Source organism: Mus musculus, chromosome 7 (assembly GCF_000001635.26).
Source record: "Mus musculus strain C57BL/6J chromosome 7, GRCm38.p6 C57BL/6J".
Classification (NCBI taxonomy): Eukaryota; Metazoa; Chordata; class Mammalia; order Rodentia; family Muridae; genus Mus; species Mus musculus.
The window spans coordinates 24,582,300-24,609,345 of NC_000073.6; the positions used below are offsets into that span (position 1 = coordinate 24,582,300).

The following is a 27,046-nucleotide window of genomic DNA, read 5'->3' on the forward strand; positions in this document are numbered from 1 at the left end:
GCCTTTGTTCTTTCTTGGGGCTATGGCCGCTCGGCACTCCTTTGTGGCTTGCTCATAGATTAGCTGTTCTATCAGAGGCGCAGCTTGCTCTGACTCTCCAAAAATACGCTCTGCTGCCTCTGTCATTCTGGCCACAAAATCTGAGAAGGATTCCTGAGGTCCCTGGATTATCTTTGTTAACTGACCAGTGGTTTCACCTGCTCGAGAGAGCGCCTTCCAGGCCCTAATAGCCGTGGAAGAAATCTGGGCATAAGCTCCCCAATGGTAGTTTGTCTGATCAGCAGAATAAGCTCCCTGACCCGTTAACAAGTCAAAAGTCCAATCTCTCTGCTCTGGAGTCAAAGCAGCTGCGTTTGCTCGGGCCTGCGCTTGTGCAGTTTCATGCCAAAGAGCTCTCCATTCCATATATTTGCCCATACTAGGGAGAGCGGCTTTTACAACCGTTTGCCAGTCAGCAGGAGTTAGTGCCATGCCGGCAAGCCTGTCTAACTGCACCAAGGTAAAATTAGCATTGGTTCCGTATTTACGAACCGACTCGGCAATTTCTTTAATTTGTAAGTATTCTACCGGAGCGTGGACACGCCCACCCTCGGCTCCTTCAAAGACCGGAAATGCCTGTTGTATTTTCCTTTGTTCCTCTCTGGGAATGAATGAGTCTGTGCACTGCCTCTCTGCGCACTGCCTCTCTGCGCATTGCTGACGCACTACGCAGGGCGGGGACTCCGCATAGGGCGGACCTTGAAGCCGACTGCCCTGAGGCCAATCAGCAAACTGGCCTTCGCCAGCCGCTTTTGGCTTTTTTCTTGACCAATTAGCTGGCTGGTAATGGGCTGCTTCTTCCTCCCAGTCTGTTTCCTCAGAGGAGAATTCTTCATCTGCTTCAGAACTACTAAGAGCTGGCTTCCTGAGCTCATCCAGTGACGAGTATCTCCTAGAGACCTCCGCTAATTGATCTTTCTTCTTTTCCCTTTTTCCTCTTTTTCTTCTAATCTCTCTCCAGGTATTCCTACCTAACCTTAACTTTTCCTCGGGTTCAAGACCCTTGGAAAGGCCTGTATACTTATTTTGTGTACCATATTTTCTCTTTGCTCCTACTCTCTCTCCCCGCTTTACTTCTGATAGATTGCCCTGAATTTCATCTAGAATCCTCCCTATCTTAACCACTTGATAACATGTGAAAAGGAACAAAAGGGCTCCTAACACCAGAAAAATTTCAAGGCCAAACATATTCCACTTTACTTCTGATAGACTGTCTTGAATTTCGTTAGAAAGTTCAAGATCAGACTTACCTCGTAAAGCTGTACTCACTGGTACTCTCGTTCCCCAGCTGAAAAGTTCTGAATTCATACAGTTGAATCCTTCTTAACAGTCTGCTTTACGGGAACCTTTATTACCGCGACCCGCAGTTCTGGTTCTGGAATGAGGGATCTTCCTTGCGCCAGTCCCGAGTTTTTTTCTCGTCCCGGAATTCGGCACCAATTGTTATTAGACGCGTTCTCACGACCGGCCAGGAAGAACACCACAGACCAGAATCTTCTGCGGCAAAACTTTATTGCTTACATCTTCAGGAGCAGAGTGCAAGAAGCAAGAGAGCAAGAAGCAAGAGCGAGAGAAAACGAAACCCCGTCCCTCTTAAGGAGCATTCTCCTTCGCCTCGGACGTGTCACTCCCTGATTGGCTGCAGCCCATCGGCCGAGTTGACGTCACGGGGAAGGCAGAGCACAAGTAGTCATAAGATACCCTTGGCACATGCGCAGATTATTTGTTTACCACTTAGAACACAGCTGTCAGCGCCATCTTGTAACGGCGAATGTGGGCGCGGCTCCCAACATCTTACACTTGTTCTTGCATATAAACCTAGCATGTGTGTTGATAGTATATTTTATTTGTAGATAGGGCCTCACATGATAGCCCTGCCTGGTCTGGAACTTTCTATGCAGACCAGACTGGCCTTGAACTTTTGCAGTCTTTCTGCCTCTGCCCTCTGAGTGCTGGAACTATGGGTGTGTGGTACCACTCCCAGCTTGGTTTTGTTTATTATGTTTGTTTAGTGTGTGTGTGTGTGGGGGGGGTAGACCTGTCATACACTCCCTGTTCTTGGGAGGCAGAAGCAAGCAGTTCTCTGTGAAATTGAAGGCAGCCTGGTCTACACAGTGAATTCCAAAGCTACGTAGTGCAATCCTCTCTTTTAAAAAAGAAAAGATAAACAGACAGCCAAAGGGGGGAAAAGGTGTATTTATTGGGACTTAACAGATGGCTCTGTGATTAAGAGCACTTGTTGCTTAGCAGAGGGACTGGGTTCTTGTCCTAGGACCCACACAGAGGCTCACAACTATTCCTAATATTCCAGGGGATCTGAGCCCCTCACACCTACAGGCACCAGGCACAAATGTGCATATACATAATGCAGAGAAAACACTCAGGTACACATAAATAGAAGAAGGAGGAAAGAAAAAAAATCCAAAAGCGTGTGTGCTTGCCTGTGTAATGCTTGTGTAGCAGTCACAAAGACCTCAGAACCCTGAGAGTCCCAGGGTAGACTGGAGACGGGAGACCTCATCACAAAACAAACATCCCACAAACCCAAAGTGCTTTCAGACAGTGTGCCTCAGGTCCCCAAGAGATTCAGAGGCACTGCAGCCTTGAGCTCTCCAGTAGATGTGCCCTTGGTTCTGCCTCTGTCACCTCCTGTGGCCACCTCCTGTGCTCACAGCTCCGTGTACGCACAATGCTGGCCTCTTTCCTAAGGCCACACATTCCCCTCTGTTCACTGGCCTCTGGCCGTGGACATGTGATGGCCTGTACCCAGTGTGGCCACACCGCAGTGAACATCCCTGATGCCTTTATCACAGGCTTGAGTGTTCAGGGCCAGTGTCACCACAACCCGCACAACTCCAGGCCCGCCCAAGGTTTGAGCCCAGCACCAATCTGATGACACCTGCCTCTGTGCATGGGGATAGAATCCCTCAACCTTCTAAATCAGATTCCTGCAGAACCAATAATCCCAAACCACCCTGGGTACATATCTAGACCACCAGGCTTTGGAAGGCTACCAGAAAAGTTCCAGTCCAGCTTGGGCTACCTGTATCAAGACCCTGCCATTCTCCCTGTTAGAGGGAAGTCCACACATACAGCAGGGCTTAGAAATTCCAGGTCTTTATTGACAGGTGATGGAGGCAGAGTGGGCAGGTGAGTTCACTCCCGCTCTCCCTGGCCCTCCGACTGGTGGTGGCTGCGTTGGTGAACCAGCAGGAGGCGTCTCTGGCCAAAGGCCTGATTGCAGCTGGAGCATCGGTGGCTGCCAGTAGCCTGGCTGCTGGGCGCAGTTGGGGGGTCGTGGCACAGACGATGGGCCGCCAGTTTGGAAGGAAACGAGAACGCTTTGGGGCAGTGCGGGCAAGGGTAGGGGCGGGCGTCGGTGGCGTGGTGCGTGTGGCGGTGGGCCGCCAACTTGGACGGGTAGCAGAAGGACTTGGGGCAATCGGGGCACGGGTAGGGACGGGCGGGTGCGTGCGTCCAGAGATGCGCCGCCAGTTTGGAACGGTGGCCGAAGGCCTTGGGGCAGTGCGGGCAGGAGTGCGGGCGAGCTCCGCTGTGCGTGAGGCGGTGCGCAGCCAGCTTGGACGGGTAGGAGAAGGCCTTGGGACAGTCGGGGCACGGGTGCGGGCGGGTGCCGCCGTGCGCTAGCCGGTGCGTGGCCAGCTTGGATGGGTACGAGAAGGCCTTGGGGCAATCCGGGCAGCGGTGCGGGCGCTGGGGAGGGGGCCGCCGGCGGGGCCGGGAGGGCACGCTCCCAGAGGCAGCGGGCTGGTTGGGCCTCGGCAGGTCCTGGTGTGGGGCTGGGGGACAGGAGAACTGGTGGGCTTCTAGAAACAGGCACACCCTGGGTCCAGGCCAGGCTCCACCTCCCAACACTCTGTATAAAGCAGGGCCTCACCATGTAACCTTGGCTGGCCTGGAACACTCTCTGTAGACCAATTGGCCCCAAACTCACAGGGATTCCCTCTGCCTCTACCTCCTGAGCGCTGGAACTAAAGGTGTGCGCCACCACGTCGGGCCCTGTCATCTCTTAATACTAGAGGGGTATCTCAAAGTGTCCGAGGAGGCAAGTGTCACACTGGTGTCCCACTCGAGGACATTTCTGCTTGCCCTCTGACCCCACGTCCTATGAGCGCCTCAAAGAGTTGCCAAGCCAGTGCCGAAAGCTTCTAAAGTGTCCATTTCCAACACTACCCATAATCCCCCACAATCTGCTAAGGGTAGTGGTGGTGGTGGCCCCAATGGTCATTACGTTGGTTCTCCTGGGCTGTCACTCCTGGGGAATGATCCCTATGAGAACCTGGGCTGCTCTCACCTTTGGTCTCCGGGTCCTGACAGGTGGGACTAGGTTCCGAGGCCCTGACCTCGGACTTCACGCTTCCACCCAGCATCTTGCTGGCAGAGGGACCAAGGGGCAGCTGGGCAAGGGGCGAGGATGGCGCCAGTGGTTAACAAGTTCATGGAGACAGGGGTGCGGGCCTAAAATCAAAAGGCCAGTCTGTTTAGAACCAGGCTGTTGGTTAAGTCTAGTCCTAACTCAAGAGCAGAAGGCTGGAAGGTGGAGCCTAAGTACACACTAGGAGGGGATATGAAAATAAAACCAAGAGATAATCTTTTCACTGGGTGGGGTGGGGCTATCTCAGAGTGGGCGGGACCGCTAAATCTGGAGTGGGCGGGGCTATACAAAAAGAGCAGTCAGTGGCCCGGCCACCCAAGCCCAGGGGCTGGTCTTTGAGCGCAGTGGGTGTGCCCTTGGCCACCCTGTCCCAGAAGCGCTTTGGGTACAGTGGAAGGGATTCTAGTAGAAAGGGGGGCTTACCCTGTCTTTAGTCTCAGCCTACTGATGCTGTGTCGCTAAATCGCATCTCTGGCATAGAACTGGGGACTCAGAGAATTAGGGAAACCTGGAGAAAAAGACGAAAGGAAGGTGTGGCTTATAGAACCACCTAGAGACCCAGAATATAGACTTTCATGGAGGGAGTCCCAAACGTCTGGCATCGCATGCACTCCTCAAAAACCAGAGCACCGAGATCCATATCTACCCTTCGCGGAGAGATCCTAGCGGCCAGCCCCCAATCCATCTCCAGGAGACCAGGACCCAGCCCTTCTCACCTGCAGGGCGGTCCCTCCCCGGGGGTGGGGCTCCGGAACCCTCCCGTCTCAATTAAGCCTCGTGAGCTACCTTGTAGCCCTCGGACCTGCACCTCCCAGCGGGCGCTGGGACGCCGTTGGAGGAGAGAAGAGCGGGAAGGAGATTGCCGAGCCGTAGGGCCCAGCTTCACTTCCATCCCCTCCTCCCATCCGGGGCTGGAGGGGGCGTCGGCACGCATGCGCACTCTCGGCCAGCAAGAGGCTGCAGAGGGGGAAGATGTGATGGAAGGAGGGAATGACTGAACCACCCAGCTGGCAAGTTAGTGAGCAAGCGCGAAGCTATCCGCCTAAGGATCCTAGCTAGGAAAGTGCACATCTGTAAGGATGTGGTTAATCCCTCCTGTTTTCTCCTTCCTGTGATAGGGTCTCAAGTAGCCCAGGCTAGCATCAAACTCCCTACATAGCCGAGAATAGCCATGAACTGGTAGTCCTCATGTCTTCACCTCCCAAGTGCCTTGCTAAGACAGACTGCACAGGCCCGCTCCCCCACCCCTTCCCCACATTCCCACTCCGGTTTCTTTTTGTTACTGCCCCTGTTATTTTCTTTCAAATGTTAATTACATTTAGTTACTTGTTTGTCATTGTGGATGTGTTTGAGTGTGGTGGTCAGAGGACAACTTGTGGACTCTTGTGGACTCTTGTGGACTCAGTTCTCACTTTCCACCTTGTGGGTCCCAGGAATCGAACTCAGATCTTCACGCTTGGCTGCAGCTGCCTTTAACCACTGAGGTGTCTCTTTGGCCTTGCATTGAGAATTCCATGTATAGTCTGAATTCAGCCTTTGGGAGCCGTTCAAAAAGCTCAGGTCGATTCGATTCTATTCCTCCAAGCCTTTACAGAAAGTTTGGCTATTTCTTCAGAAAGGGCAAGGGGCAGTACTCAGTTGACCCCCCGAAGGCACTTGCATAGTACTTTAGGCACCCTTCACCGACATTTACCACGCCTAGCACCCCGTGCTACCTACTGCCCCTCCCTAGGTGGCCTAGGAGTGCCAGGCCAAGGGTGACATTGAGTGCTTGGCCTACTTCCAGGCAGCGACAGTACAACTTCCTGCCCAGCGCTAGTATGCCTGTGATGTGCTCATAAAAGTCCTCCGCACTCAGCCGGATAATCCATGACGTCTGGTCAACCCTGGGAGTCACGGGAGTTATTTGGTGGGGCTGAGTAACTGGTTTGCGCTGGACTCTGCCAATTTCTAGTCGTGTGACGATGAAGAAGTCACCTTACAGTTATGGGCCTCAGTGTCTTATATTATATAAGTATATTAGAGAACCAATGGAAACCGGCTTAAACATTGCTATTGTTCAGGCAGTGTTGCTTTTTTTTTTTTGACACAGGGTCTTGCTACATAGCTCTGGCTATAGAGCAGGCTGGCCTCCAAGACACAGAGGTCTGCCTGCCTCTGCCTCTGCCTCCCCAGTGCTTGAATCAGTGGTATGCACCACCAAGCCCTGCTCCAGCTAGTGCTGTTAAGCACTGAGTCTCTCTCTCAAGTTCCTTTATGAATATTTTAAAAATTACACCGTGAGTGTGGTGGCGCACGCCTTTAATCCCAGCACTCATGGGGCAGAGGCAGGCAGATCTCTGAGTTTGAGGCCAGACTGATCTACAGAGGGAGTCTCAGAATAGCCAGGGCTACACAGAGAAACCCTGTCTCAGAGAACCAATACACACACACACACACACACACACACACACACACATATATATATATATATATATATATATATATATATATATATATACATTTGTTATTTATATGTGTGTGTGTTTGTTGTGCATCTGTGGTATCCATATTCAGAGGTAAGAGGACAACTTGTGGAGGTTGCCTCCCGTTGGTGGGTCCTGGGAATTGAACTCAGGTCTTCAGACTTGGATGCAAGCCTTACCTACAGAGGCATCTTGCAGGCACAATATTTTGTTTTTACTGTGCATTAAATTAAGCCAAATGGGGTTAAATTGTCCTGGAAACAGCAGGTGAGCAGACCTAAAGAAGGGAAGGACCACACTGTCTACAGAGGATCTCCCCACCAGCCGTTCCCTTCCCGAGAGTCTGGCTAGCCTTGTGTTTCTTGTGCATGCTGTGGCCAGTCCTACCTCAGGGCCTTTGCACTCTCTGTTCTTGCTTCCCCCAGGAGCCTTCATTCACTTCTTTGCTTACCTGATTCCCTTTGCAAAATCTCAGGTCAGAGGTCGCTATGGCAGGAGGCTTCTCTGGCATCTCTCCCCTCTACTCTTCTCTCTTTTCTCTCTGCTCTTCCCACTGCACATCTGTCTTCTAGAATGTTCTTTGTTTACATGGACAGCTTACTAATTGTCTCCAGGGGTGGAGTACCTGCCTAGAATCCCCCAATGAGGGACTGGGGGTGGGGTGGGGCGTTGTAGATTAGGTAGAGCTTAGCAGAGCATGTATCTGGAGTGTGACAGGCCAGGGATTCCCTATAGGGACATGGCCTGAAAGCCTTGCTAAAACACTAGGGAAGGGAGGTACCACAAATATGGTTGACTCTTTAGCTCTGCCTGAGTCCTTGTTTCTCTCTCTCTCTCTCTCTCTCTCTCTCTCTCTCTCTCTCTCCCTCTCTCTTTCTCTCTCTCTTTCTCTCTCTCTCTCCAACCCCCCCCCCCGACTTCCATAAACCTAGTATCTCCTGATTGTACCCACTGTTCCTCTCTGCAGTGGGCCTGGTGACTCTCCTCTGGGTCCTGGTTGCTTCAAGCATGGGCCTGGCAAGCAAGGGACTTCCTGAGCTCGCGGAAGGATGAGCAGCACACTCTCCTCTTTCTCTTGGGCCATGTCTTCTTCCTCTCTCTTTCTCCGGATTATTTCCCTCTCTACTTCCCTGTGTTTATCCATCTCTTCCAATCTTCTGCATCGAGTTTGTTACATCTCTGCGAGAGTTTCACTCTGCAACACAGGCTGGCCTCAAAATCCTGGCAGAGCTGGGCATGGTGGCCCATGTCTTTAATCCTAGAACTCGGGAAGCAGAGTTAAGTAAATTTCTGTGAGTTTGAGAATCTTGTCTACATAGCAAGTTCCAGGACAGCCAGAACTACTCAGAGAACTGTCTCAAAAAACAAAACAAAACAAAAGAAAACAAAACAAAACAAAAGAAAAAACAGACAAGCAACAATAACAAACTTTTACATCAGTCAACCACACCTGGATTCTCAGACTTTGCAGTCAAGTGAAACTGTGTGTCTCTGTTTCATTGTTAGAAGTGCCATGACTGTCCCTCTGTTCTTTCACGTGTCTCTTTGTAGCCATCTGGCTTCCTTCTTCCTATCCCACTCAAGTTTCGAATATACTTCTATCTCTGAATGGCTCTCTGGGCCTCTTTCATGGTGAAGACCACGAGGGATGCTGAGGACTTCAGAAATAGTGGTGTGTGCGTGGGTGGGTGTGCATTCATGAGAGAGAGAGTGAGTGTGTATATGTGTGTATGAGCATGGTGTATGAGTGTGCATGTGTGAGAGACTGTGTGAGTGTGTGTGTGTGCATGCATGCACTAAGCCAAAAGTATGGATGCCAGGAGACAGCAGTGAGATGATCCTCACCTTCTGCTTCGTGGGTCCTCAGCACTGAACTCAGGCCGTCCAGCTCCGAGGCAAGGCCTTTACTGTTGAGCTACTACAAGGTTCCAACCTTGCGTTTAATTGACTTGAAGCTTGGGAGAGAAAGACCACAATGGGATCTCTGGCTAGTTCCCCAGAGGGAGATGGAGGTCTTGTCTTGGAAAGTGTGGCCTTTATGTAACTTTTTCTTTCGTGAAACAGTTCAGGGTCAAAGCAAAGGAGGCTATGGAAAGAGTTTAACAGTGTGAGTCCAAAAGAAACAAATGACTGTCTGGTGCCTAGTGGCCTAGCAAACAAAAGCTGGCTAGCAGGCTCCTCAGTATCACAAGTACCTGGGGCTCCTCTCAGCTCTTCTCACCCTGCCCCTACCCTAAACGTCTCTAGTTCACAGTCTTCCCACTTTGCCCCACTCTTCGTCTTCCTCGCTAGCTAACAGCCCCAACTCCCACGGTGGGTCCACTCTGCTGGCCGTGTTCAGTCCCTTTTATGAACTCTTGCAGATGTCTCTGGCTGTTCTCTCCCTCATATCTACAATAAAAACCTTCCCCACAGCCATGCCTCAGAGCGGTCATGTTTATAGAACAGGTCTTGCTGTGAGGCACCCAGGTAGGGTTTGCATGGTGAGAGTTCCAGGGTTCAGAGAAAGATGCACTGTGGCGGCTGGACTCGGAACCTCAGCCCCATGATTAAGCCCCGTGGCTGCTTCTCTATGACAACCTGCACTGCGACTTGGTCCACTGGAATAGAGAGTTTGGGTTTCGTGTCTCTGTGCTGGGAATGTGAACCAGGGCTTTGTGCATGTTACACAAGGGCTCTGTGGCTAAGCCACACCCTTCACCCTTAGCCTAGGAGTGTCCCCACTATCGATAGGATTCCAGGAGTGAAATGTTTGATAGCCTGTGTGCTAAGATAACGTAATTTACCAGATCTGACATTCTTTGTTTTTGAGACAGTTTGGTGGATAGGAGTGCTGGCTAGTTTTATGCCAACTTGACACAATCTAGAGTCATCAAAGAGGAGGGAGATGCCTCCAGAAGATGGAGCTGTAGGCTAGCCTGAAGGATATCTTTGTTTAATTTCATGTGCTTTGCTGTTTTGCCCGCATGTATATCTGGGTGAGAGCATTGGAGCCTCTGGAACAGAGGTACAGAGAGTCGTGAGCTGCCATGTGGGTGCTGGGAATTAAACCAGGTTTCTCTGGAAGAGCAGCCAGCGCTCTTAAAACCACTGAGCCATCTCTCCAGCCCTCAGGTCATCTTCTTAATTAATGATTGATGTGGAAAGGTCCAGACCACTGTGAGTGGGACCACCCCTGGGAAGGCTGAGTAAGCCATGGGAAACAAGCCAGTAAGCAGCACCCTCCATGGCCTCTGCATCAGCTCCTGCCTCCAGCTTCCTGCTCAGTTCCTGTTCTGATTTCCTTCAAAGATGTGCAGTGATGTGGAAGAGTAAGCGGAATAAACCCCTCCCTTCTCAAGTTGCTTTGTTCATGTATGTGGGATGTGTGTATATGTGTGTATGTGAGTGTGTGGTGGGTATGTGGGTGTGTGTATATGTGTGTATGTATGTGTGGGGGTTATGTGTGTGTATGTGTGTGTATGTATGTGTTGTGTGTGTGTGTGTGTTGTGTGTGTATGTGTGAGGTGTGTGTGTGTATGTGTGTGTGCACAAGCAGTTCCAGGTCATTCTAAGGCACATTGGAGTTTGAATGCAGCCTAGGCTACAAAGATCCAGGCTAAAAACAACAATAACGGGGAGTGGGGAGGAGAGGGAGATGGACAGGGAGAGGGAGAGAGAGCTCCTGTAAACAACAAAAGGAGGAAAAAGAAGGAAAAAAAAACCAGAGAAAAATAACTATTTCTGACAAAGGTGCTTAAATAACCCTTGTGAGGGGCTAGCAGAAGGCTCTGTTGCTAAGCAACCATTGCAGCAAGTTCGGTTCCTGGAATCTAGGTAAAAGTAGAAGGTGGAACCTGACCCTACAAAGTTAAACTGCACATATATGTCCCTTCAAAAAAGAATATGCATGTGCATGCGCGCGCACACACAAATACACACACATACACACACACACACACACACACACACACACCGGAGAGCATATATTGTTCTTTGTAGAGGATCCAAATTCTGTTCCCAGAACCGACACGGGCACTACACAACCTCCTGTAATCCAGTTCCCGAGGATCCAGTGTCTTCGATCTACACCGTTACACGCACTCGTCTGCACACACCCGACACAGACATAATTTTAAATAATACAAATAAGAATCTTAAATATTTATTGTTGTTGCTGTCCTTAGAAGACTTAGGCAGGATAGCCACGATTTTGTGGCCAGCCTGGGCTATATAAGATCCTGTCTCAGTCAAGCATGGTGTGTGCAAGCGCCTTTAATCTCAGCACTACAGAGGCAGAAGTAGGCGGATCTCTGAGTTCGAGACCACCCTGGTCTACAGGACGATTTCCGAAGTAGCCATAGCTTTGTAGTGAGAACCTGTGTCAGATACTGGTCCAACAGGTCCTCAAAATATGAATGATCGTGAATTTAATTTTTTTCCCTTAGCAGGTGACTAGCCGAACACGTGTTTTCCTGGAAAACGTCCCGTGGCTCTAAGTGTCTAGGGAGCCCTACTTCTCTCTCTGTTTCTATAACAGTATCTCTAAATGCCTTGAGTCCCTGGGCCCTTTCCTGTCGGTTTCAGGGTCTCACTGCAACCCTTGCTCCTTCCTTCCTTCCTTCCTGGGTCGTGTGTACTGCGGTTCCTTTAAGGCAGGCCCCGCCCTGGCCCGCCCTCCCGGGTCAGCCCCGGTGCGTAAGGCTCTGGCGGGGCGGCTGCAGGGCTCAGTGCTGAGCGGGCTCTGGCGCGATGGCGAGCGCGGTCGTCAGGGTCGCCGGGCGGCGGCTGAGCCAGCAAAGCGCATCCGGAGCCCCGGTCCTCCTGCGGCAGGTACGGAGAGGCGAACGGACGAAAGGACCCAGAGCCCGGGGCAGCGGGAGGGGCAGGACTCTCTGTCCTTTAAAGAAGGTCTGGGGCGTCCTTCATGCCTGGCTGTTGGGAAACAAGGAGTCCCGACCCTTTAACAGGGAGTAGTTAGTGGGACCCTGAGCTTGGGGTCGGGATCTGGGGCCCATTACCAGAGAAGGCGGGGTCCTTAACTTGGTGCTTGTTTGAAGATGAAGTTTCTTGATTCTGCTGGAGGGATCTGGGGGGACCCTCTGATTCCTGATCCTTGGGCAAAGAGGGTTGGGGTTGTAGCTTCAGGATTCTAGGAAGAAGGGGAGGCCTGGATACTGTATCCCCCAGGCATGGGAGTTAGGTCCGGGAACTCTCTCCGTTGCTCCATCCCTCCCAGATGTTTGAACCCAAGAGCTGCACCTATACCTACCTTCTGGGTGACCGGGAGTCAAGAGAGGCAGTTCTGATCGACCCCGTTCTGGAGACAGCGCATCGGGATGCTCAGTTGATTAAGGAGCTGGGGCTCAAGCTGTTGTACGCTGGTAAGTCCAGGACCAAACTTGGGCATGAGAGAGGCGGGGCCCCGGAGAAAGCGCTCTAGGAAAACAGGAGCCTGGACGCCTGAGTCTGGGGGAGGAGGGCTGGAGGATAGACCCTGGATGAAGGAGCATAGACCCCAGGGTCTGAAAGAAGATGATTGAGTCAGGGTCTGAGAGTCTGAGGGAGAAAGACGGAGCCTGGAGCTCTGGGCCTGAAGGAGGAAGATTGGGGTCTGGATCCCTGAGTTTAGAGGAGGAAGAGTGGGCTTGGATTCCTGGGTCTAGGGGAAGAGGGCTGGAGTCTGGACTGTTGGATGAGGGAGGAGCGGTGGAGTCCGGACCTCAGGGTCTGAGGGAGGTCTAGGGTCTGCCTTCCTGGGTCTGAAGGCTGGATGCTGTGGGCTGAAACATTCCGTTTTCTATTCCCTCTTCTCTCCTAGTGAACACTCACTGCCATGCTGACCACATCACCGGCACGGGGGTTCTCCGGTCCCTGCTCCCGGGCTGCCAGTCTGTCATCTCCCGCCTCAGCGGAGCCCAGGCTGATTTGCATATCGGGGAAGGTGATTCCATCCGCTTTGGACGCTTTGTGAGTTGGGTCTTACAGAAGATGTTGTTGGCCACAGCTCCTTAGACTTTGAAGAGAAGAGGGTGCTCGGGGAATGGACTGCTGGGCCCAATGGAAGAAGGGTTGGTGGATTTAGGCTCAGACTCCTCAGCTCTGTTCTCTGTGGAAAGTACCATAAACCCAGGTGGAGCACTAGGGCAGGAGGCTGTAGGCAGGTGTGGCTCTGGCCAATCCCCCTAAGTCAACAGTGATGGCAGGTTCTTCCTTGGCCATTTCCATAAAATTTGCTCCGGGTTGGGCATTCTGAGTCTAGAGCTGAGGGAGGCACCTAGTCCTTTGGTGAAGAAGGAATGCCCTGTTGTTCAGCAACAGGTCTGGATGAGTCTACTGAGGTCCCTGGGGCTACCATTTAAGGTGGCCTTCACTGGCATGGTGGTATAAATTTGGGGCTAACCATGTATTTGTGGGTTCCTCCTTAAATGTTGGCCTTGAAACCCTCTCACCCTAGCCACAACCCCATTGCTTCACCCAGGAGAGGGGCGAAGGTTCTTCCTCCTCCTCTGGGCTACAGGCTTAATCAGCAGGTTTCTAGCCAGCTTTGCAACCCAGGGTGCTCTGGACAGAGGTTGGGGGAGTTGTACCCAGGGAGAGGAAACGGGTGATGAGAATGCTAAAGCTGATGGAGGGGATGGAAAGTCTGGTGATAGAGTGATAGAGTCCCTGCCCCTAGGTTGTTGATCTTGTGGAATGGGACAGTTTATTTGGAGGCGGTTGGTGGTTAGCGGAGAGGAGGACTGTGTGCGGGGTTGAGAGAGTGTAGCTGCTGTTAGGAGACTTTGATTTCAACCCTGTAAATATTTGAAAGAGGATGCGGGACATAGCTCGTTTGTGTCAGCCCTACTAGTTAGAGAGATGTCCTGGCTGGTCTCTGCTAGCACACACATGCATTTGCTCAGATACACACTCAGATACACAGGGGTACACATAAATAGATGTTTAAAATCTTAAAAACAAGCCGGTCATATAGGTACCTGCCTTTAACCTCAGCTCTTGGGAGGCAGATGCTAAGACAGGTGGATCTCTGTGAGTTCGAGGCCAGCCTGGTCTACAAAGTTCCAGGACAGCCTGTGCTACACAGTAAGAATAAAATGAAATCTTAAAACAACAGCAACAAAGAGCCTTAAAACAGGCATGATGGGGCTGGAGAGATGGCTCAGTGGTTAAGAGCACTGACTGTTCTTCCAGAGGTCCTGAGTTCAATCCCCAGCAACCACATGGTGGTTCACAACCATCTGTAATGGGATCTGATGCCCTCTTCTGGTGTGTCTGAAGAGAGCGATAGTGTACTCACAGACATAAAATAAATAAATTTTTAAAACACAAAAAACAAAAACAGGCGTGATGTAATCCTAGAGAGGCAGAGAGGAAGATCAGGTGTTCAAGGTCACCCTCATCTACACAGAGCACCAATCAAGGCTACATCAAGGCTGTGTGTGACCCTGTACCAAAAAGTTTAAAAAAGGGTGGTGGGGGGGGAGCTAACAAGGTCGCACAGGCTTTTAATCCAGACAGAGTCAGGGGGATTCACGGTCAGCCTCGTCTGTGTGAGACCCCTCTCAAAACAAAACAAAACAAGATGATAAATGATCGGGAGACCCTCCTTATGCACAGTGATGATGCCTTCAGTGAACAAGTGTGGATGCACGGGTGTAGCTGTGTTTGGCCTCCGTGTTTATCTTTTCTTTACTACATCTTATTGCCATAATCCAAATATGTATGACCCACCCATTGGAAGGGTGGGTCATAAATCAGTGAGTGTGTCCTAGAATACTGTGTCTGTCATTTCAAGTCATTTCAGGGTACTTTCATTACCCCTGACTAGTCATCACCCTTGGCCTCCCACTCCCTCCCTCCCAGCCTTAGGTAAATCTCTTTCTTTCTCTCCTTTTATATATTGCTATGTAGCCCAGGCTGGCCTTAAGCTCATCATTCCCAGGCCTCAACCCTTCAATTGGTAGTGTTACCTGTGCTGAAACACGCAGGCGTGAGGCCGCGAGTCCTCCCAGTACTGGAAATAAAACCGAGGGGCTGGTTCATGCTAGGCAAGAACTCTACTCAGGGATCCTAGGCAGGGGCTCTACCACTGAGCCACGCCCCCAGCCCCTCACTGGGGGATGCTAGGCAGGGACTTTACCACTGAGCCATGCCCCCAGCCCCTCACTGGGGGATTCTAGGCAGGGGATCTACCACTGAGCCACGCCCCCAGCCCCTCACTGGGGGATTCTAGGCAGGGGCTCTACCACTGAGCCCTGCTCCAGTCCCTCACTGGGGGATTCTAGGCAGGGGCTTTACCACTGAGCCATGCCCCCAGCCCCTCACTGGGGGATTCTAGGCAGGGGCTTTACCACTGAGCCATGCCCCAGCCCCTCACTGGGGGATTCTAGGCAGGGGATCTACTACTGAACTATACTTTGCTCTTTTTATTTTGAGAGAAGGTCTTAGTACACCAGCCAGGCCTTGAACTTCTGATCTCCAGCCCCAGCCTCTCTAGTAGCTGACAGTCTATCTGCCACTATGGTTGATCATAAGTCACTTTAAAAAAAAGTTGTATTTATTTATTTTATGTATATGAGTACACTGTAGCTGTCTTCAGACACACCAGAAGAGGGCATCAGATCCCATTACAGATGGTTGTGAGCCAGCAAGTAGTTGCTGGGAATTGAACCCAGGTCCTCTGGAAGAGCAGCCAGTGCTTTTAACCATTGAGCCGTCTCTCCAGCCCCAGTCTTTAAGTCACTTTTATTGTGCTTTCTGTCTGTCTGGCTTTGCCTGTCTGCACTGTTCATAGAAATGGAAGCCCACAGCCTGCAGCCTTTAGGCTGACTTTCGTCTTCCTCTGTGCCATCAAGCTCCACCCGTGTCCCAAGCTCCATTGCTTTTTCATTTCCCTTCATTGCTCAACAACCTTAGAGCATGATGGACCTACTGTGTTTTACTTCTTCATTCACGAGTTGATAGGCATTTGAATGGCTTCCACCCTGGGACTTTGATGGGCAGTACTGCTATGGTTGTTCTTGAACAGGTTTCCTGTGGGTTACAGCTGCAGTCCCGCCATCCCTGTGATGGTCCCAGTACTCCATAGCAACGTGGATGAGGGTTTCTAGGTCATCCTTGGCTAATAATGAACTTAAGGCCAACAGAGGCTGAGCTCCCAGGTTGACCTTTGACCTCCACGGTTGGGCTAAGGCATGCACACCCCTTCACAATAATAATAATAATAATAATAATAATAATAATAATAATAATAATAAATAAAATGTACTAAAAACATTAGAAATAAGACAGGGGACTGCCTTAACCCCTTAAACAGAACAAAGCATTATATGATACATAAAATGAAGGAAAGTGTGCACACACTGGACCTGTACAGCTTGCTTGTGTTCTTACTGGCTTGCATTTGGGTTCCTTCCTCCTGTATCCCTACAGAACATCCCTGTCACCCCCACGGGATGCTCTGCTCTTCCTGCCCACTGACACCTCCTCCCGAGGGACCATTTAGACACACACACAATCACAAATAGCTTCACTTGGCCCTAATCCTAGCTCTGATGCTTTCTGCAGAAAACTTTTGATCTTGTGACTAGCCTGGGTTACTTGAGCAAGTACCAGGCTAGCTTGGGCTACAGAGTGAATCCCTGTCTCCAAGGAAAACAAAGCCCAGAAACATACTACAGAGTATGGGCCGAGTCGATGTTCATTTCTTCTGTTTGATGTCTGTAGTTGTCATTTTTGTTGTTGGTTTGCGACAAGGTGTCATATGTAGCCCTGGTTAGCCTGGAGCTCACCATTTAGATAGGTTGGCCTCAAATTCACAGAGATTCCCCTGCCATTGCCTTCTGAGTTATAATTCTTTCTCATGGTTATAGAGTCAGGGCTGGCCAACTTTTTCCATGAAACATTAAATAGTAAATCCAATCTTCTTGTTCGTTTGTTTGGTTTTTTTGTTTTGTTTTGTTTCTTCGAGATGGGGTTTCTCTTTGTAGCCCTGGCTGTCCTGGAACTCACCCTGGCCTCGAACTCACAGAGATCCACCTGACTCTGCCTCCCAAATGCTAGGGTTAAAGGCATGTGCCACCACTACTGGCTGTAAGTTTTGGCCACAGGTCATGTGTTCTGGTGACTCGGCTCTCCTCTTGCGGTGTGAAAACATTTGGCACAACTGGAGCAGTAAGCCTGGCTGTGACCCCCAAGAGCTCCTAAGATGTGATTCTCACAGTGTTCCGCCCCCTAGTGTGGCCCCAGTGCACCTGCAAGTCATACAGACTCCTAGGCCTGTGCTAAGAACTGCCTAAAATCCCTCTCTATTGCTCTTCTCCTAACAGGGTCTCACTTAGAGCAGGCTGGCTTTGGGCTTGCCATATTGCTAAGGAGGACCTTGAACTCTGGATCTAATTCCCCTGCCTTCACCTCCGCAGGGCGGGGATCACTGGTGTGCCTGCCCATGGTCTGTTCCAGCCAAGAGAAAACGTAAACACTGACGAGCGCCCGCTTAAAAAGAGGTGGTAGGTCAGGTTTTAATCCCCTCACCACAGTTTTGCCAACCCCTGATGTGAGCCCCACAGGTTATGTACTCATGCTCCTTTGGATAGCTATCCTCGGTTTTCACAACTGTGAAGGATGTTGATATTCTTGTTTGTACAAGTCCCCTGGCAGAAGTTGACCTCAGTTCCGAGGAATTGCATTGCTGAGTCACAGCAAGGGCATTCCTTTAACCTTAGCAAATTCGCCAGATGCTATTTTTCTCTTGCAGTGCTGGGGACGGAAACTAGGCCCTTGACCATGCCAAGCCCGCTCCCTACCACAAAGCACGCCTCCTTCCTGGGGGACTCTAGGCAGGGGCTCTACCACTGAGCCACACCCAGCCCCTCACTGGTGGATTGTAGGCAGGGGCTCTACCACTGAGCCAAGCCCCCAGCTCCTCACTGGGGGATCCTAGGGTAAGCATTGTACTTCTTTTTTGGGGGGGGGGGAGTTGGGGTTTTTTTGTTTGTTTGTTTTTTTGAGACAGGGTTACTCTGTGTAGCCTCACTTTGTAGACCAGGCTGGCCTCGAACTCAGAAATCCGCCTGCCTCTGCCTCCCAAGTGCTGGGATTAAAGGCGTGCGCCACCACCGCCCGGCTAGCACTGTACTTCTGATCTGCATCCCTGTTCCTCTTTTTTCTGTTGTTGTCATGTTCATTAGGCCCGTTTGTTTGTTTTTTGCTTTTTTAAGACAGAGTTTTTCTGTGTAGCTCTGGCTGCTCTGGATTTGTCTATATAGACCAGGCTGGCTTTGGACTCAGAGATCTGCTTGCATCTGACTCCCAAATGCTGACATTAAAGGCATGCACCTTTCATTAGCCCTCTTAATTAAAAATTACAAGACTTATTTTTTTTTTATTTCTGTGTGAAGGGTGCATGTATGGAGGACAAACAGCTTTTGGGACTGTTTTGTTTTTTTCTGCAGTGTTGATACCAGGGACTGAACTCAGATTATATCTTGGCAGCAAACACCTTTACCTGCTGAGCCAACTTGCCAGCCTCCTCTGCCGAGTTTTTATTTTTGTTTTATGTATCTGCATGCTTTGCCTGAGTGTATGTAAGTACATGAGCCTGGTGCTTGCAGAAGCCTGAAGAGTGAATAGCATCATCAGGAACAGGAATTAAGGACAGATGTAAGCCTTCATGTGGATGCTGGGAAGCGAACTTGGGTCTCGCGCAAGGACACTTAACCACTGTTCTATCGCAAATACCTTTTCTTTCACAAAATAAAGGAAAAGTTTTACCTGGGGAAGAGCCGTTTAGTGACAGTGGGAAGGAAAGGTTTTAGCTGATGGAGAGCCATTTAGAGACAGTGGGAAAATGAGATTTGGGGGTTTAAGCTCCCAAGACCTAAGAACAGCAGAGGGCGCCAACACCACTTAGGGCTTGAGATTGGAGGAAGGCGCCAGAGGACCTGGAGCCAGGAGCTGGCTGACCACTAGGCGGCAGTGCAGGCTACGCGAGCTGCGAGGCCCTCTGGGAGTCTGGGAAAGGAGGAGGTGTGGGTGGAGATAATGTCCTGTGTTTTATGCATTCTGGAAAGAAAGAGATATTGTTGATGGAAGGATGGGTCGGGGCGTCCCTGGCCAGCTGTTGCTAGGCCCGCAGGAGTCTTCCGGAATATTCTGCAGCTGAGGCGATTCATCAGTCAGCAAGCTTCACAAACAGGAAAGGCTGTCTTTATTTTTTTCACGGGGAATGAACTAGGGTCTCATTCACTGTAGGCAAGTGCACTATCATGGAGCTAGGTCCTCAGCCTTATTACTGTAAATGCACTGTATTGCTTAAAAAAAAAAAAAGAATCATGATCTCACATTGCAGGTGGGGCTAGTCTGGTTCACAGAGTGAGTTCTAAGACAGCCAGGGATACTCAAGGAAACCTTGTCTTGAAAAAAACAACATCTAAAACAACACACACACACACACACACACACACACACTTATATATATATGATGTGTGAGTGTTTTACCTCATGCATTGGCATCATGTGTGTGGCATGTGCCTGGTGTTACAGATGGTTGTGAGCCATCCTTTGGTTATTGGGAACTGAGTGGGGCCTCTAGGAGAACAATACTTGCTCTTAACAGCTGAGCATCTCTCCAGTCCCTTCTTCTTTTTACTGTGAAGCACCAATGGTGTACTGAGGCTTTTTTCTAAGTTCTTTATATACATGAAGCAGTTCAATCCTCATAGCATATCATGGGGCTGGGGACAGTACTTATCTATATTTTGCAAATAAGCAGATAGGCCCAAAGAGCAAATAGATCTGAGATTAGAACTTAGACTATCTGCTTCCAGCAATTTTATTTTGTTTATAACTATTTTGACCTGTTTATATAAAATTCTAGAACAGATGAGTTACAAAGCCACGTATAGTAAAAGGAAGCAAGTCAGGACTTGTCTAGAGACAGGGTGGAGGAATGATATTTGAAAGGGGTGCAAAGAAACCTTGGGAAGTGATAGGAACGTTTGTCATGTGATGGTTTTGATGGTTGTGGGAGCATTTTAAAAGATACAAAGGGCCTGCAATCCCGGAAGCTCTGGGTGCTGAGGCAGAAGGATTACAAACTCAAGACCTGCCTGGGCAGTTACTGAGCAATTTTGGGGCTACCTGGCTGCATGAGACCCTGTAAAAAGAAACCATACAAGTTAAAAAAGGGCTCGGGCTGGAGAGATGGCTCAGCAGTTAAGAGCACTGGTTGTTCTTCCAGAGGTCCTGAGTTCAATTCCCAGCAACCACATGGTGGCTCGCGACCATCTGTAATGAGATCTGATGCCCTTTTCTGGTGTGTCTGAAGGCAGCAACAATGTACTCACATACATGAAATAAATAAATCTTAAAAAAAAAACCCAGATTTAAAAAAAAAAAGAGGGCTCAGCTCAGTGCTAGAGCCTGTGCCTCAAGTTCTCCAGTGAGGGGCTGAGGTGTGTCTAAGTAATAGACAAACCTAGAATCCCCCAGCGAGGGGCTGGGGGGGGCGTGGCTCAGTGGTAGAGCCCCTGCTTAGAATACTCAATGCTCTGCTTTTAATTCTCAGCATCCATCTCTCTGCACACAATAGCTGTAAAGAATGAATAAATAGCAAATGAACCCCATGAGGTGCATGAGAGAGAGAGAGAGTCACTCAATTCTTATTGAAAATAACCATGCCAGAACTACTCAAAGTGTTTCAGTTCGTGGTGAAAGAAGAAAAGCCTCCGAATGCTTTTTCTGAGACTGGCATACTTTTGACAGAGCTGCTCATGTAGTATTATTACCTGGAGTCCAGCAGCCCTACAGCCCTGCAGCCCACAGGGTTTGTAGATATCAAGAAGGGTTTTGTGGAGAGGGATGAGGGACGCATATGCTACAACTCCTGTGTGTAGATCACAGGGCAATCACCACGTGAGGTCCTGAGGTACAACTCAGATTGGCAGCAAGCCCCTTTCCTTACTCAGCTATCTTGCTGGCCCTCCTTTGTAGATTTTTATGTTTGTTTTTAATTGTCAAAGTTATTTTATCTTGTTTTATTCAGAGACAAAGCTTGTATAGCACAGGCTGGCTCAAAAGCCACCCTACAGTAATGGGTGATCTTGAATTTCTGCTGGTCCTCGGTTCTTAGGCCTGTGCCACAAAGCTGGGCTTGTTTTCCCAAGTTTTATTACAGTGTTTCTTCATGTTGATTTCTTTGGCTGTTAGTTTTCTGTCACTGAGAGAAAATGACTATGATAAATACCATTTTAAGATATTTTATTTTTAATTGTGTGTATATACATGTGAGTGTGTGTGTCTTTAGTGTGTGAGAGTGTTTCTTTGTGTGTGTGTGCATGTGAGTTTGAGTGTGTAAATGTGTATTTGTGTGTATGTGAGAGTGAGTGTTTGTGTGTACATTTAGTGTGTTTATTATGTATGTGTGTGTATATTTATGTGTGAGTGTATTTCTTTGTGTGTGTATGTGTGTTTGAGTGTGTAAGCAATGTTTGAGTGTGTACATGAGTGTGTTGTTTTGTGTTTGTGTGTATGTGTGAATGTGTGAGTCTGTGTTTAATGTGTCTGAGAGTGTGTTTCTTTGTGTGTGTTTGAGTGTGTATTTGTGTATATGTGAGAAGTGTATGTTTGTGTGTATGAGTCTGTATGTGAGCGTGTGTGTGTGTGTGTGTGTATTTGTATTTGAGTGTGCAAACATATATTTGTGTGTGTGTGTGTGTGCTGGGATGTACAAGAGTTTAGTACCCTTGGAGGCCAGAAGAGGCAGAAGAGGGGGTGAGGTCTCCTTAGGTTGTAAGCTGATTGACATGGGTGCTGGAACCGAACTCTGGTCCTGTGCAAGAGGGGTGAGCGTCTCTCTCTTCATCTATTTTTCCAGCTCCAGCCATAAACGAAAGGTAGAGGTGGGCCGCTGAGATGGCTCAGTGGTGCTTGCTGCTCAGTCTGATGACTTCACATGGGTAACCTGCAGAGAACCAACTGCAGCAGGTTATTCTGCCTCCACATTTCCAAGTTCCAGCCTATGGAGAGCTGGCCATGGGCCTGTGCTGGGGCAGCACAGCATGACAGGAAGTCCGTGCCAGGCAGTGAGGAAGAGGAAGAGCTCATGCTCCCTGTGTACCAGGAGTCCCTGCTACGTGCTCCAGCCTCAGTGACTCTGCTAGGCTTTACCACTGTGATGGGCTGAGACCCTTGGGAATCACTAGCCACAATAACTGTCTCCTTCCATTACAGAGAAGAGACTGGCAGATGCCTGTAATTCCAGCACTCGGAGAGGCTGAGGCAGGAAGATCTGTGTATTCAAGGACAGCCTGGACTACAATGGGAAGATCTTGTCTTAAAAACAAAAACGAGCCGGGCAGTGGTGGCACACGCCTTTAATCCCAGCACTTGGGAGGCAGAGGCAGGCGGATTTCTGAGTTCAAGGCCAGCCTGGTCTACAGAGTGAGTTCCAGGACAGCCAGGGCTACACAGAGAAACCCTGTCTCAAAAAACAAACAAACTATACATTTATCATTATTTACCATTACATATTATATTACATAATACTATTATTACTTACTATACATTACTATAGATTATTATTTACTATGCATTTGTTAGTAACTTTTTATTTTACCAAGATCGTCATTTTTTTGAGTCTGAGTCTCACTCTGTAGCTCAGGGAGCCTAGAACTTTGCAGCTTAAACTAGTTTTCTTCTCCTCCTCCTCTTCCTCCTCCTCCTCCTTCTCCTCTTCTTCTTTTTCTTCTTCCTTTTTTTTTTTTTTTGTTTTTTTTTTGTTTTTTCGAGACAGGGTTTCTCTGTAGCCCTGGCTGTCCTGGAACTCACTCTGTAGACTAGGCTGGCCTCGAACTCAGAAATCCACCTGCCTCTGCCTCCCGAGTGCTGGGATTAAAGGCCTGCACCACCATTGGCTAGACTAGTTTCAAGATTGCAATCCTTCTGCCTCAACTCTTCTAGTCCTGGGATTGCAGGAGTGCGCTGCCATGTCTAGCACAAGGATCACACTGTAGAAGTGTCTTTACAACCTGTAGTATCTGGATATCAAGCTTTTGGTTTTGCTGCAGGAAGTATTTTTGAAATACCACGAAGCTTCTTTCCGAAAGCATAACTTATTTTTTTATTACGTTTATTTATTTTTCTGTCTGTGTGTGCATGTGTGCACATAGCATGACACACGTGTGAAGGTCAGAGGGTCACTTGAGGGAGCCTTCCTAGGGGTAGAACGCAGGCCCTTAGGCTTGGCAGCAAGCACCTTTACCTTCTGAGCCCTCACCAGCCCAGCTAGTTTAGTCTTTGTTTTCTCGTGGTGCTGAAGTGCCAATCCAGAGTCTGTGTGTACACAGCCTGCTGAGCTAGTACCCCCAGCTTGGTGTTTATGTTTCTATCTTCTTGTTGAGATGCAAACTCTCTTTGTATCGAGTGCACGATTGAGTGCACGATTGCTGTTACAAATGCATGTTGCTGGCTATCTGGCTCCCTTCTCTTCAGAACCCATTTGTGGTAATTTTGCTCTTCAGAACGGCAGGCTGGGCTGGGGACATGGCTCAGTTAGCTGCCAAAACACTTGGCTAGCGTACACAAAGCCTGGATTTCATCCCTAGTACTGTATAAACCAAACCTGGAGCAGGCCCATAACCGCAGATCTTGGGGGTGGAGGTAGGAAGATGGGAAGTTTAAAGTCATTGATTTAATAGCAAGCATGAGTTCGCTCTGGATACAGGAGATTCTGTCTCAAAGAGGAGGATGGAAGGAAAGAAAGAAGGAAAGAAGGAAGATTTCAATGTGGTACCCCCACACCCACAAGATAGGTCTTGTCTTATGGCTCAGGCTAGCCCTTGAAGCTGAGTTCTCCCACCTCAGCCTGGAGTTGGTGTGTGTGCCTCCTGTCCATCCCTCAGATTAACTTTAAGCAAAACGGTCCCTGTATTCCTTTATCCAGTGGTGTCCCTTGGGTGGATGGGGCTTTTGGGGCTCAGTGAGGCTTTCTGGTGACTGTCTCTATGCACTGCATCCCTGCCAGGCTTTGGAGACTCGAGCCAGCCCTGGCCACACTCCAGGCTGTGTCACCTTTGTCCTGAACGACCAGAGCATGGCCTTCACTGGAGATGCCCTGCTGATCCGAGGGTGTGGACGGACAGACTTCCAACAAGGTGACCCGCTTCTTTATCCAGCCCAAGGTCTCCGTGTAATGGTGTGTGTGTGAGTTTTAATAAGCAGCCAGAAGATAGGATAATGTCTGTGTGTTCAAGGCTAGGCTGGTCTACATAGTAAGTTCCAGGATAGTCAGGGCTGTGTAGAGAGACTTTGCTTCAAAAGGAAAAGAAAGAAGGAAAATAAGTTGGGGGTGGTGGGCAGCAGGCCTTTAATCCCAGCACTGGGGAGGCAGAGGCAGGCAGATTTCTGAGTTCGAGGCCAGCCTGGTCTACAGAGTGAGTTCCAGGGCAGCCAGGGCTACACAGAAGACCCTGTCTCAAAAAAACAAACAAACAAACAAACAAACAAACAAACAAACAAACAAACAAACAGAAAGAAGAAAGGAAGGAAGGAAAGAAGGAAGGAAGGAAGGAAGAAAGAAGCAAGTCACGTGAGGCCCTGTAGCTCGGTGGGTAGAGTGGGCATCTAGCATACAAGAAGCCCAAGCCTCAATCCTTATACTTCATCAGCTGGGTGTTAACATGTGTTTAACATGTCTCAGTTAACACCCAGCTCAGGAGGTGGAGGCAGGAAGATCAAGAGTATGAGGTCATTTTGAGTAACAAAACATGTGCGCACACACACACACACACACACACACACACACACACACACACACACGCACACACGCAAGAGTACATGAAGGTTGTTCCTGTACGTTGCTTAATTGTTAGGGGGCAGTGTAACTTTTGGGGTTTGGCTTTAGGAAGCACATAGGTTGAAGGGTCCCTCCTAATCTCCCCCTTTCACCTATCCGCCTGAACCGAGGACCCAGAAATTCTTTCCGTGTGCTCGTGCTGTGTAGGTGCACGCGCGTGTGGCTGGGGCTGTGATAGGAGGCCAGCAGCGCGTGTCAGGTCGTTTGTCTGTTCGCTTCACCTTGTTTCCTTGGGACATGGTCTCAATGAGCCTGGCCCTGTGCTGCCAGCCAGCAAGCCTCAGTGGTCCTCCTGCCTCTGCTGTTTATGGTGCAGGTGCAGGAGCTATGGGAGCATAGGCCACACCCTCCCACGGGTGCTAGGGATCTGAACTCAGTCTCGAGAGGCTTGATTGCAAGCACTTTTACTCCCTAAGCATTCCTCCAGCCCCAGGACGCAGAACTTCTTATTCAAATCCCTGCGGCTCCTTCTCCTGGTGCTCATGTCTTGAGTCTTCCCTTTAGTCCACCTTCCTGATGTAGAGCCCCCTTCTTTCACCTCCCAGTGAGGATGCCACAACCCCTGGTTCTTCAGGCTCTCAGCCAGACCTAATGGAATCACAAATTACCCAAATGGATTTATTACCATTTCCCAGGTCTTCATATATGTTGTCCCACCTCCTACAACGCCCTTCTCCATCTGTGTCTCCAAGACACGTGGGAATGCTTGGCAGGAGATGAGAGATTGGGTTTAGTCATAGTACCTCCATCCTCCTGTCCTTCTCTGGGAAAGGGGATCAGGGAACGCCTCTTGTCTCTTTGATCCGCTGACCTGTACGTTTTCTTTCCTCAGGCTGTGCTAAGACTTTGTACCACTCTGTGCACGAGAAGATCTTCACACTTCCAGGCAACTGTCTAATCTACCCGGCTCACGATTACCACGGTGAGGGCTTGCCCGAGGCCATGACAGGCTGCTGTCGCTTAACACTTAACGTAGGGAAAATTCCCTCTGCCTGTCGTTCTCACGAGGCATGGAGGCAACAGAACCCAGAAATTCCTGTGGCTGAAAAGATTATGTGCTTGGGCGTGCTGAGTGGATGTAGAAACAATAAGACACATCTGCAGGGCATAGGTTTTTCTGGGACAGCCCCAGAGATGTGCAAGCAACTGTGAGAACTACATTTCCCATAGTGCCCAAAGAGAGAGGAGGGACACCTTCTCTGGACCATTCAGGGAAGGGCCAGTTCTAGTCTAGGGAGACAACCCCCAAAGCCTCCTGGGAAATGTAGTTCTTGCGGGCCCCTAGTTACTTTCCTTCCCCTCCCCTTTGTGGACAGGGCTCACAGTTTCTACTGTGGAGGAGGAACGGACTCTGAACCCACGGCTTACCCTCAGCTGTGAGGAATTTATCAAGGTCATGGACAACCTGAACTTGCCCAAGCCACAGCAGATAGGTGAGTTACCCAGGGACGGGACCCTGGGGTCTGAGGAAAAAGTCAATGGGGTAAGAATCTGTGAACCTGAGAGAGGAAGGGCCTGAGCCCCTTGATTTGAAAGGAGGCCTGGGTGCTGGAGCCCTGGGTCTGAGGGACGAGGACTTAGGGCTAGAACTATCGTCCCTTCTAAGAGCCCCCAAGCATTTCTGGGTGTTGGTGGGACATGAGGCATCCCTGCGTACTTAAAATCATTTGAGGTTTCCTCTTTTCAGACATTGCTGTTCCTGCAAATATGCGCTGTGGGGTCCAGACTCCACCCTCCTGATTCGTCCCAGCCAGCTGCTCACATCCGTTATGAATGCACTAGGAGGGGTGAGGGGAGGGGTGTCACCCCAGGGCCTCTCTCTTCTCCTACCTCTACTCTCACCAGCTACTTGAGCTTCTTAAATAAAGTTTACTTCGTTTTTGCCACGAATCTGAGTTCTGCTTGCTTTCTTGGGGAAGGAATTATGTTTCCAGATGGATGCCGAGACTCAGCCCTGGTTTCTCAAAAAGCCAGGGGTAGACGTTGGTAGAACGTTCGCTCACCTAGCATGTATAAAGCCCGTGTTGTGTTCCTTTCTCTGTACTGCATAAAGCAGGCAGGGAGGTGCAGACCTGTCATCCCTGCCCTTGCCGGCTGGAGGTTCAGAAGGTCAAGGTTATTCTCAACTGCACAGTGAGTTGGAGGCTGCCCTGGGCTATGTAAGACCCTGAATGATAGATGATAGATAGATAGATAGATAGATAGATAGATAGATAGATAGATAGATAGATAGATAGAAAGGAAGGGGGCTGGAGAGATGTCTCAGTGGTTAAGAGCACTGGCTGCTCCTGCAGAGGACCTGGGTTCAGT

General features: G+C 49.7%; 2 protein-coding genes across 7 annotated transcripts; one reads left to right on the forward strand and one right to left on the reverse strand.

Annotated features, from left to right (window-relative positions):
* Nucleotides 1-1,538: 1,538 nt before the first annotated feature.
* Nucleotides 1,539-5,541, reverse strand: Zfp575 (zinc finger protein 575). Of its 2 annotated transcripts, none has more exons than NM_001033205.3 (4): nt 5,152-5,342; nt 4,859-4,943; nt 4,355-4,518; nt 1,539-3,839 (listed from the first exon to the last, which is right to left on the reverse strand). In NM_001033205.3, the coding sequence occupies exons 3-4, from the start codon at nt 4,428-4,430 to the stop codon at nt 3,196-3,198; spliced, it is 720 nt and encodes a 239-aa protein (NP_001028377.1). In that variant the 5' UTR covers nt 4,431-4,518; nt 4,859-4,943; nt 5,152-5,342; the 3' UTR covers nt 1,539-3,195. The 2 variants fall into 2 exon arrangements, with proteins under 2 accessions (NP_001028377.1, XP_006539509.1); XM_006539446.4 differs by having other exon boundaries at nt 2,218-3,839; nt 5,222-5,541.
* Nucleotides 5,244-26,626, forward strand: Ethe1 (ethylmalonic encephalopathy 1). 5 transcript variants are annotated; one of them, XM_030242881.1, is made up of 9 exons: nt 9,881-9,907; nt 10,008-10,211; nt 11,328-11,712; nt 12,119-12,263; nt 12,701-12,849; nt 23,906-24,035; nt 25,569-25,658; nt 26,053-26,169; nt 26,424-26,626. In XM_030242881.1, exons 3-9 carry the CDS (start codon nt 11,632-11,634, stop codon nt 26,474-26,476), a joined length of 765 nt encoding a protein of 254 aa, XP_030098741.1. In that variant the 5' UTR covers nt 9,881-9,907; nt 10,008-10,211; nt 11,328-11,631; the 3' UTR covers nt 26,477-26,626. The 5 variants fall into 5 exon arrangements, with proteins under 5 accessions (NP_075643.1, XP_030098741.1, XP_030098739.1 ...); NM_023154.4 differs by lacking the exons at nt 9,881-9,907; nt 10,008-10,211 and adding an exon at nt 5,244-5,508; XM_030242879.1 differs by having other exon boundaries at nt 9,881-10,211.
* Nucleotides 26,627-27,046: the final 420 nt, after the last annotated feature.

Excerpts from the sequence above, each read along its gene's own strand:
- Zfp575 (NM_001033205.3), bottom strand. The coding sequence starts at position 4,430 with ATGCTGGGTGGAAGCGTGAAGTCCGAGGTCAGGGCCTCGGAACCTAGT. Across the intron at positions 3,840-4,354 it reads TCAGGACCCGGAGACCAAAG|CCCCACACCAGGACCTGCCG; the intron begins GTGAGAGCAGCC and ends CCTGTCCCCCAG.
- Ethe1 (NM_023154.4), top strand. The coding sequence starts at position 11,632 with ATGGCGAGCGCGGTCGTCAGGGTCGCCGGGCGGCGGCTGAGCCAGCAA. Across the intron at positions 11,713-12,118 it reads CCCCGGTCCTCCTGCGGCAG|ATGTTTGAACCCAAGAGCTG; the intron begins GTACGGAGAGGC and ends CATCCCTCCCAG. Across the intron at positions 26,170-26,423 it reads GCCCAAGCCACAGCAGATAG|ACATTGCTGTTCCTGCAAAT; the intron begins GTGAGTTACCCA and ends TCCTCTTTTCAG.